General features: G+C 36.3%; 1 protein-coding gene across 1 annotated transcript in view; it reads left to right on the top strand.

Annotated features, from left to right (window-relative positions):
- Positions 1 to 1,388: 1,388 nt before the first annotated feature.
- Positions 1,389 to 11,938, top strand: part of LOC107685457 (disco-interacting protein 2 homolog C) — a 66,499-nt gene continuing 55,949 nt past the window's right edge. Inside the window, exons 1-3 of the mRNA XM_016482049.1 lie at positions 1,389 to 1,413; positions 1,530 to 1,601; positions 8,451 to 8,558. Coding sequence (XP_016337535.1) covers positions 1,389 to 1,413; positions 1,530 to 1,601; positions 8,451 to 8,558 — 205 coding nt within the window. The remainder of the gene's footprint in view (positions 1,414 to 1,529; positions 1,602 to 8,450; positions 8,559 to 11,938) is intronic.

Genomic DNA, 11,938 nt, shown 5'->3' with positions numbered 1-11,938 from the left:
AAAGTTTCAAGTTTCCATTGCAATTTTGCAAAATATTCCTTTTTTTAATTTACTGAAAATCCACCTCATGCGAGCTTAAACATTTTTTGCGATATATGAGAGTTTTTGCAAAATGGACGTGTTTCGATTGGGCGTATTTTCAATTTGCGCAATTGGAAGGGTAATGGAAATGCAGGTATTGAGAATGCAGTCCCAGAATGAAAATTAGTACTTTAATTCAACAAGCATTAAATTAATCAAAAGTGACGGTAAAGACATTTACAAAGTAACAAAAGATTTTTATTTCAAATAAATGTATTTTTTTTTACTTTCCTTTCATCAAAGAATCCTGACAAAAAGTTTCACGGTTTACACAAAAATATTCAGCACAACCGTTTTTAACATTGATATGATGAGAAATGTTTCTTGAGCAGCATACTAGAATGATTTCTGAAGGATCATGTGACACTAAAGACTGGAGTAATGGCTGCTGAAAAATCAGTTTTGCTTCACAGGAATAACTTATATTTTTTAGATATATTTAAATAGAAAACAACAGTTCTTTAAAATTGTGCTAATATTTTACATTACTGTTTTTACTGTATTTTTAATCAAATAAATGCAGCCTTGGTGAGCATTAGAGACTTCAAACAGAAGCCAAACGTTTGAATGGCAATATATATTTAATTCAGTAGCAGAAAGTATTAATACAAATAATTCAGTATATTAATTAAAAATAGCATATTTAATGTTATCTTTAGGTATGGTGGATGGATACGTTTCATTCAGCGGCAGAAAGAATCAACAAAATTAATTAAATATAATTATTGAAATGGTCATATTTTCTGTTATATTTAGTAGATGGATGCTTTTATTTTATTAAGTACCAAAAAATATCATAATTAAAATGGCATGTTTTACATTTGTGTGGTTGTGTATTTCAGTGCTTAGAAGTTTTACATTGTTAGCTTAGCGAGATGAATCATTCGTTTGTTCTGCTCATGAACAGCGCTATGTGTGTGCTGTTCAGCGTTAAAAGTCAGAAATTAATTTAATTTATTATTCTACCTTAAAAGGCAGCTGCCTATGTAGGCAATAGACAGTGAGGCGGCTCGCTAGGTTTTGTAACAGAACTATTGATTTATCGTAGCTCTTTCATTTAGTTATTCTGTCACTTGTCGAGTCTCCGCCGTGCTCTCGTTATGCACCAGATCTTTTCTTAAGTTCCACGCAAATGCGACGGCCCAGTTGCCTAATGCTTTGTGACAAGTCACAAAACCTTGTTACATTAATCATTGCAGGATGTGCTCTCCGTCTCCCACACATGCGGATGGTTTCCTCAAAGATCTGCCCAAAACACCTTACCTAACCATTTTCTGAAAAAATATGAAATGTTTTCCAAACCAAAAATGGATATCCTGAATAAAGCAGGAGGTGTGGTGTCATTCTACAATTATAATTCGCTTAAGCAAAGAGCCGATTGTGATTTATTAGTTTTTTATGTTTATAAAGGCTGTTTGCACATTTTTGACGCTCCCTTTCTCTTGCAGGCGACATCACTCAGAAAGGATATGAGAAGAAGAGGTCAAAACTGCTCGGGGCGTATCTGCCCCACCCTCCAGGTAAGAGCCCCAACTCTCACCTCACATTTAAAGGGTCACAAAGTGCATTTGTACCCATTTGCACAGGTTTAAACAGCTGACAGAACCAGCTTTTCTACAGCAGATGGGTTTGCCTTCCGTTCTCTCATTTAAACAGATCCTAAAAACCTGCAATGGGAATCTGTTTCCTGTGGGCTAATATTCTAGGCATTAAGATCTCAACAGATGGATTTCACAGTCGTTCTCTCATTTAAATGAGCAATGACTTCTGTAGGGCATCCTAGGCTGCATTACTATGCGGATGATAAGGTTGCACACCTATATATCCACCTTTATGCAGGCTTATGGGATTTAAATGCCCATTTTATTATTTGACAGGCAGGAAGCTTAGAGAATGTGCATGATTTGAAGTATCATTCATGTTTGTAGCACTTAGAGGTTTGTTCTCATCCCTAACCCTATAATATGAATGTTTAGATGTAGGTTAGATGATCAGATATCTGATTTAGAAACATTCAAAAGTGGCCTAAATCAGATGTATAAAAATTGATTTTATAAACATCTTATACATGGAGTTTAACAAATTAGAGTTGGTTGACAGTCTAAATGCAGCCTTAAAGTCTGAAGCTCCAACAGCTCTATTTGGTCTCTTCACTCCTGTGAAAATCTTATTTGGAAAGCAAGGCCATCCATAACCCAGGCTGGCTCCAGACTTAATCAGTCTATTTGCCCGCTTTTTCTTCAGTGCTGCTTTAAAATGAGCTGATAAGTGACTGTAGGCACCAGAATTAAGAGGCTCCTCTAAGCTCTTCTCAAGAGCTTCATAAAAGGTGCTTAGAACTTTTTTCTCTCGTTTCATTGAACTGAAACAACCCCTTCTTATGAATATTAGTGGGGAAAAAATCTAATGTTCAGTGTTGCTTTTCAATAAGGGATTCCTCAGTTGATCACCCTGGTCACTCGTTTAAGTGCACTTAAAGTAAATACTTTGCATTTACATTTAGACTATCGATAAAATGCAGAGAGTCTCGCAAGACCACAAGATTAACAAGATTGACTGGGTGGCCGCGATCAGCTTCGGTGGCCGTGTCGGAGCCGTAATGCACCGCAGACATGTGCAGTGTTAATAAGGGGTTATCCATCCAAGCTTTAATGGCAAGGAAAGCCCATTATACTTGAGAGCGACCACATATCAGGTGTTTCTGGGAGGTTATAGTACATTAAACAATGATCATGTGATTGTTATGTAAGACAGGTGACCTGTAAATGCCAAAAAAAGTTTCAAGTTTCCATTGCAATTTTGCAAAATATTCCTTTTTTGAATTTACTGAAAATCCACCTCATGCGAGCTTAAACATTTTTTGCGATATATGAGAGTTTTTGCAAAATTGACGTGTTTCGATTGGGCGTATTTTCAATTTGCGCAATTGGAAGGGTAATGGAAATGCAGGTATTGAGAATGCAGTCCCAGAATGAAAATTAGTACTTTAATTCAACAAGCATTAAATTAATCAAAAGTGACGGTAAAGACATTTACAAAGTAACAAAAGATTTTTATTTCAAATAAATGTATTTTTTTTTACTTTCCTTTCATCAAAGAATCCTGACAAAAAGTTTCACGGTTTACACAAAAATATTCAGCACAACCGTTTTTAACATTGATATGATGAGAAATGTTTCTTGAGCAGCATACTAGAATGATTTCTGAAGGATCATGTGACACTAAAGACTGGAGTAATGGCTGCTGAAAAATCAGTTTTGCTTCACAGGAATAACTTATATTTTTTAGATATATTTAAATAGAAAACAACAGTTCTTTAAAATTGTGCTAATATTTTACATTACTGTTTTTACTGTATTTTTAATCAAATAAATGCAGCCTTGGTGAGCATTAGAGACTTCATACGTTGAATGGCAATATATATTTAATTCAGTAGCAGAAAGTATTAATACAAATAATTCAGTATATTAATTAAAAATAGCATATTTAATGTTATCTTTAGGTATGGTGGATGGATACGTTTCATTCAGCGGCAGAAAGAATCAACAAAATTAATTAAATATAATTATTGAAATGGTCATATTTTCTGTTATATTTAGTAGATGGATGCTTTTATTTTATTAAGTACCAAAAAATATCATAATTAAAATGGCATGTTTTACATTTGTGTGGTTGTGTATTTCAGTGCTTAGAAGTTTTACATTGTTAGCTTAGCGAGATGAATCATTCGTTTGTTCTGCTCATGAACAGCGCTATGTGTGTGCTGTTCAGCGTTAAAAGTCAGAAATTAATTTAATTTATTATTCTACCTTAAAAGGCAGCTGCCTATGTAGGCAATAGACAGTGAGGCGGCTCGCTAGGTTTTGTAACAGAACTATTGATTTATCGTAGCTCTTTCATTTAGTTATTCTGTCACTTGTCGAGTCTCCGCCGTGCTCTCGTTATGCACCAGATCTTTTCTTAAGTTCCACGCAAATGCGACGGCCCAGTTGCCTAATGCTTTGTGACAAGTCACAAAACCTTGTTACATTAATCATTGCAGGATGTGCTCTCCGTCTCCCACACATGCGGATGGTTTCCTCAAAGATCTGCCCAAAACACCTTACCTAACCATTTTCTGAAAAAATATGAAATGTTTTCCAAACCAAAAATGGATATCCTGAATAAAGCAGGAGGTGTGGTGTCATTCTACAATTATAATTCGCTTAAGCAAAGAGCCGATTGTGATTTATTAGTTTTTTATGTTTATAAAGGCTGTTTGCACATTTTTGACGCTCCCTTTCTCTTGCAGGCGACATCACTCAGAAAGGATATGAGAAGAAGAGGTCAAAACTGCTCGGGGCGTATCTGCCCCACCCTCCAGGTAAGAGCCCCAACTCTCACCTCACATTTAAAGGGTCACAAAGTGCATTTGTACCCATTTGCACAGGTTTAAACAGCTGACAGAACCAGCTTTTCTACAGCAGATGGGTTTGCCTTCCGTTCTCTCATTTAAACAGATCCTAAAAACCTGCAATGGGAATCTGTTTCCTGTGGGCTAATATTCTAGGCATTAAGATCTCAACAGATGGATTTCACAGTCGTTCTCTCATTTAAATGAGCAATGACTTTTGTAGGGCATCCTAGGCTGCATTACTATGCGGATGATAAGGTTGCACACCTATATATCCACCTTTATGCAGGCTTATGGGATTTAAATGCCCATTTTATTATTTGACAGGCAGGAAGCTTAGAGAATGTGCATGATTTGAAGTATCATTCATGTTTGTAGCACTTAGAGGTTTGTTCTCATCCCTAACCCTATAATATGAATGTTTAGATGTAGGTTAGATGATCAGATATCTGATTTAGAAACATTCAAAAGTGGCCTAAATCAGATGTATAAAAATTGATTTTATAAACATCTTATACATGGAGTTTAACAAATTAGAGTTGGTTGACAGTCTAAATGCAGCCTTAAAGTCTGAAGCTCCAACAGCTCTATTTGGTCTCTTCACTCCTGTGAAAATCTTATTTGGAAAGCAAGGCCATCCATAACCCAGGCTGGCTCCAGACTTAATCAGTCTATTTGCCCGCTTTTTCTTCAGTGCTGCTTTAAAATGAGCTGATAAGTGACTGTAGGCACCAGAATTAAGAGGCTCCTCTAAGCTCTTCTCAAGAGCTTCATAAAAGGTGCTTAGAACTTTTTTCTCTCGTTTCATTGAACTGAAACAACCCCTTCTTATGAATATTAGTGGGGAAAAAATCTAATGTTCAGTGTTGCTTTTCAATAAGGGATTCCTCAGTTGATCACCCTGGTCACTCGTTTAAGTGCACTTAAAGTAAATACTTTGCATTTACATTTAGACTATCGATAAAATGCAGAGAGTCACTGCTGATCAAGCGTCTCCGACTTCAGATGGCATCAGTCTTTAAAAGCACACCGGCATCATTAAAATGAAGAGCTCGGTAGAGTAATTGCTTGGTGTCGAAGAACATTTTAAGAAGAACTGTGCTTTTTTCTAGATGAGGTGATTTCTTCTCTTTTACAGTTTTCCCAGACAGGTATTTAGGACAATATGTTTAGACAAGTTTCATAATCTCTTCTTGCTTTGTGATTTGAAACTATGAGTGTGTTCCATGAATTCAAATGCTTTCAGTGAACCGAAAAGTCGGATTCAATAATTCATTTACTAAATCACTCAAAAAAAATGTATGAAACACTTGTAAAATATATCGATAAATATTTAAATATTGCCTTTCTCTGGAATTATTTTAATATGGTGCATATAGCCTAAATAAAAATTTCAATTTTCATGCTTTTTAAAAGAAATTTTGTGCATGTGTAAAACAAGCTTTGTTACTGCTTTTTATATTTTAAAGTCACCTTTTTGAAGGCATATTCAAGGCAAATGCATAAATATCAAGTTGTATGTCTTCAAATGGTTGAAAAAATATTAAGATATTATATTTTCAGCTGTATCGCCCAGCCCTACCAATAAAGTTAGTGCTGCTTTTATAGTTTGGTAAGAATTTATGTAACTTTTGAAGGTCTCTGATTTGTGCTCGGCGTGTCTGGCTGCATTGTTGATTAGCATGGCTTCTGTTGCCATAGCAACAGGCAGCCCGCATGTTCCCAGTCTGGCTCCCAGTGAAAAAAATATATACATGACATCATGCTCGGGCACAAAGCATGTATCGTAGACTGTGGCGCGAAGAGCGGCATGCGCCAGACTCAATGCGATGCCTTCATTCCTGCGGGAACTGGTGTTATTTAACAGTCCGGTAAAGGCATGAACTTGCGTTTAAGGATCAGTTGTTTTATGTACTGGAGCAAGGGAACGTGGCACAGTGACACCTCCCTCAGTGATTGTGTGTGTGTGTGTGTGTGTGTGTGTGTGTGTGTGTGTCTCCTAGTTTTTAAGAGCATCCGGTTACCAGAACAGAGGAGAGATTGTCTCCGTGGCTGCCTTCGACTGAATGACAGCCGTACTTAGACGTTAACCCAATCAGTATTGATCGGTGACTGTTAACCCTCGGCTTTTTAGTAGGAGAAAGACTGTGTGTTCATAGTACGTGAGTCAGAAATGCACCATCACATCCTCCGCTGCATGAGCTGGTGCATGATTCTGACTTAACCTGCTGTCTCACCTTCTGCCTTATTGAATGAATAAATCCTCCCGCTGGTGTCTTAGGCTATGTCAGCATGGGGCCAAAATTGATTTCTCCGGCCTGCACGCAGAGCTCTTGGCTGGAACGCTGAGCGCAACCTGGGCCGTCTCACGTGTCCTAAAATCTGCCAGGAGGAGCAGAGTGGTGCTAAGCTCTCCGTTCTGAATCCAAGACAACAAAGAACAACAGAAGAGAACAGAGCTGGCTCATCACAAGAGCCATTGATATGAGTCATAGCCGACCAATCGCTGCTGTGTGTGCCTGGAATTAAATATTTGATCTTTTCTCAATCAGGGCTGCACTGGCATAGACATATTGGTAGATATGGATCGTCTATATATGGCCCACATGGAACCGGCAGCCACAAAACTCACAGAACTCTCAACAGATTTCCACAGAATTTGAAAATGTTATTCGTAAAATCAGAAAATTCTCTGCTCTGCAGAATTAAACAGATTTTTCTTCAGAATCTGTTAACAAAAAGTTATATAGGACTGCCAATGTTTAAATTATTTTTCATATTTTTGCATTGTTTTATTTTTTAATTTTATTTTACACTTCCAACCAAATGAAATCAAGTGTCAAAACATTACAATAGTAGAAAGGTTAACTTAAATGTTTTGCACTTTTGTTGCCAATGAAAAACAATATACTGTTTAAATTGGATAAAATAAGATATTATCCTTCAATAACTAGATAGTTATGTTTGTCAGTGTTTATAAATGATCTATTTTGTTTGGTTTTTTGGATTGCTTATTTTTAGTGTATGTTTTCTGGATTGCTTGTGTTTTGTTTTTTGGATTACTTTTCTTTTGTTTTGCTAGTATTTATTTTTGTTTGTTTTACTTTTAAGATACAAACTTGCATTTGCGAGTCTTTATCTCCCAATTCTGACTTGTTTTTTTAAATTCCGAGTTTATTTCTTGCAATTCTGACTTTTTTTACGACTCTCAGAAAGTCAGAATTGCGAGTTTATGTCATGCAATTCAGAGAGAAAAAGTCAGAACTGTGATTTTTATCTCGCAACTCTGGCTTTATAACTCGAAATTGCGAGTTTATATCTCACAATTCTGAGAAAAAGTCAGAATTGCGAAATGTCAACTTGCAATTGCGAGAAAAAAAAGTCAGACTTGTGAGATAAAAAGTCGTAATTACCTTTTACATTTTTTATTCAGTGGCAGAAACGGGCTTCCATAGTTTTGCTTGTGTTTTGTTTTGTTTGGAATTTTACATCTCCAAGCGAAATCTATCATAAAACATTATAATGTAGAAACATTAAATGACTGTTTAGTATATTTATATATTGGCATAGAAAAAAAACATTTTTAAATTTGGAAAAAAAAAAATTCTCTTTCCAATAATTAATAAAACCTCTATTATTGGTCAGTACTAATATATTGTGCAGCTCAATTACTGCTGTTGTAAAAAACAACAAACATTTAGGTCTGAAGGGGTGAGAGATCCAAAAAAGAGGATGACAATATGTTACAAAGAAAAGCTGCACTGAACTTAGAATGAGACAAGAAAGTAGGTTGCCAATGAGAAATTGAAAGAAGAAACCGCTGATTAAAATGAGAACAAATCAGTGTACCTGTATCTCTTAGCCCATCTGTGAGGGAGAGTGTTACAGGAAGAGATCAATGAAGTGGATATGTAATAAATGAGTCCCTGGCTGAGACATGTAATTGTCTCTCTCTTGCTCTCTTTGTGTCCTTTAGGGCTGGAGGGGTCCATGGCACACGAGCGCCGGCCGCCCATGGCGCCCTCCGCTTCACGATACCACCGTAGACGCTCCTCCGGCACCCGTGATGAACGTTACCGATCAGGTGAGTCAGCGGGGAGTTTATTCCAGCAGTGCAATGAGTGATCCATCATGATTCTTAAGCTAAAGTGAGTTGTATCAAACTTAAGGCCATAAAAAGTTTTAAATATGTTAAATGGTATAAGAAATGTCTTAATTATAAGTTAAAGAGGTCTTACAGTTGGGGACGGAAAGACAAGAGTCGCGATATGGCTGGATTAAACTTCAAAAGGCAATGATGCCATGGAATAAATATGAGCGCTGCACGTTTCAAGTCAAAACGCGGCGCGACACCAAGGACGATAACTATAAAGATAACAATAAAGATATAGTTCTAAAAATTTTTCTCAATATTAAAGAATAGAAGAGTCGACACCACAGCTATAACGATAAAGGCACAGAGAAACGATATCGTTGGAATCATTTTCAGAATGATTTTTTCCAGCTGATGAACGATAAAAACATTGACAGCCAATCAGAATTCATCCTGCTATAACGAGCTCGAGAATTTAAAGCGGCAGCCGCACATGCGCTTAGAATAAACAGACGATATCGTTCCAGGGCTCCAGACTGTGACCAAATTTTGCGACTATTTTTTCTGCTGGTGCGACTAATTTTTATGAGAGGTTGCACTGGCGCGACCACCGCGTTGTCCAACTCATAAGCGCTGCCATTTCTGTTGCATTTGAGAAACATCAAACGGCAAACGAATGAAAGCGAAACTAAACCGTGCTACTTTTCAGCTGCGCAGCGCGGACCGTTTATCAGATCGCATTTCCAATAAGCCTTTCTTGCTGTTTATGGTCTGATCAATGCAAATATCAACTCATGTTTTTATGCAGCAAACACATAGAATTGTAAATGAGAAAGAAGTTAATGTGCCTTCTAAAAATCTAAACAATGAAGACAGTAATATTTATACATTTTAAATTGACATAATGTACATTTAATAAGAGTGGAATATATACATTTTCTATATAAAAATGAGATTTTACACCTGTTACTGTTAATAAAAGTACATTTTGTATGCATCTTAACTCAAGCTAGTAATTTACTGTCAAATCTGTATAAACAATAAAAAAAGAAAAATAAACAAGAAATGAACATGTAATATTATTAGTAACTGCACTTATTAATGCAAAACGATAGTAATTTTATAATTAAATGATCTATATTTTAATACTCCCGCACACCACCGTCAGCGCTACCAAATCTGCTCCTGGTGCCACCATCTGTAGAATTTCAAAAAGTGGCTGTTTCGCTGTCTGTTGAGGAAATACAGATGTTCCTCTCGTTGATAGCAAAAGCTTGATGGGGCGAGGCAGAATGAAAACGTTTTTCAGCAGTAGAGGCGGCGCAACTATAAATGACACGTGAATAATCCCACCCACTCTAAAGCGGTACTGAACTGCAGTGGAAACGCAAACCGAGCCGAGCCGTTCCGTGCTGTACTGTACTGAGCCGTGCCAAGCCGAGTCGTACCACGCAGTGGAAAAGCGCCATTAGTGGCGCTGGCGCCACTGGTGTTAGTCTGGAGCCCTGCGTTCGCTGGTGTGGATGCTAATATCGTTATCTTTATAGTTATCGTTCTTGGTGTGAATTGGGCTTTACACTGGAATGATGGGAAATATAGTTGCACAGAATTCCTGTACCACAATAATAGTTCTACAGCAAGTAAACAAGAGCAAAATGTAACAAAACAGATCAAGGGGATTCATTCTGTAAAATGTATCTCCACTGTGAGTATTCTGGTCTCATAATATCAATTTCTTTATGTACCCTTAAAACAAAATCCAGATAATTGAGCTATTTATAGCATATATTATTGCATATTATAATTTTTCTTTAATATTAAAATAAAAAACACACACACTCTGTTTGAAATGATAATGGTATAAATGCATGACATTTTAACAGGTTCATCCATAAAAAATGTAATGTACATATAGTATATATATGTATATAAATAATTTAAAACAGTGTTTTTTTTTTTGCATGTCAGATTATGGATTTGTTTATCCCTGAATATGTCACTGGCCTCCTCCCTCTGGGCAAATATACAAATATTGATATATGATATGTACGTGGGAGAGATTTATCTGCCATAAGCTGTACATATTAAAATTGTATCTGTCCCTGTCCTGTCTCTGTATGTCCTTTAGACAGCCACATATTCAAAATAGAAAGATGAAAGATTAAAAAAAGAGGATTCAGTAGTCATGAAAGACAGCGTTTGAGCTTTTCGTTACGGAATGAGGTTTTATGATTTATGGTAGATTTGAGGCAAGTTTCCCAACAATAAATACACATTTATTTTTGTATTTTTTAGTAATGCTGAACAGCACATACCAGGCTTCAACCACTGTCTTTCTTTAATGACAACGTGGAATCAAAGTGGACCATATTTACAGTAATATTTACGTACTTAATAAATGTCCCTGCTCTTATTGTGCACATTCTCAGCCTCTGAAGCTACTTTCCTCCTCTGGTGATGTCATCAAGGCCACACAGTTGAGGAAAAAATTTAAATTAACTAATAATATCATCAGCTCCAGTCAAATCCATATGGTTATGTCAAACTCCGTCTTATATAAACTACTCAGAAGTTTATATAATGAAAATGCAATTGAAACGTCTTAAGTGTAAGTGTCAATGCATTTAAGAAAAATAAAAGACATTTAAATCACCATTTTGCTACCCTTTTGGCTCAGAATGCATTTTGAAATTCACACTGCATTTTGCGACAATTATCACGCGGTTTCACGATGAAAATGCAATCTCAAGTGTTTCTTACCCGTAAATCTAAATGCATTTAGGAAAAATGGCATTTAAATTATAATTTTGCTTGGACATGTTAAACATATCTATTCAATTTGGGTAATACAATTTCATTTTAATTTGGCAATGTATAAAGTGTTAAAATATGTTTTAAATTTACATATTAAAACTAGTGTAGAAAATGGCAAATGTAAATTATATAATTGAATTTTCATTTTCATTTTGCACTAAATGTTGCACATATGTATGGGAAAATGTACATTTAAATACAGAAATACATTGCCATTTTACATATTGCATTGTCATTTTGCATATTACATTTCAAAATGAATTTTGCTACCCATATGCTTCCATATATCAGTTCCCTTTAACTGCATTTGAAAATCAGAATATGAGCAAATATCGTATCGGATTATTCATGGGCGTGTAAACACAGTCAGTGTGTTGATGGAATATGTTGTTCTGTATCTCATTAGACAGTCCAAATAACAGCTTGGATTATTAGAGGCCGTGACTCTGCCAGCGTGAGGAGTGCAGCCGTGGGTACAACCTACAGTCAGCCATGGTGTCATCTCTCTCTCACACACACACACACACACACACACACACACACACAGTGAGATGAGA

Source organism: Sinocyclocheilus anshuiensis, unplaced genomic scaffold (genome assembly GCF_001515605.1).
Source record: "Sinocyclocheilus anshuiensis isolate Anshui unplaced genomic scaffold, SAMN03320099.WGS_v1.1 scaffold862, whole genome shotgun sequence".
Taxonomy (NCBI): Eukaryota; Metazoa; Chordata; class Actinopteri; order Cypriniformes; family Cyprinidae; genus Sinocyclocheilus; species Sinocyclocheilus anshuiensis.
The sequence above is the reverse complement of the archived record's forward strand: the minus strand, read 5'-3'. Positions and strand labels throughout refer to the sequence as shown.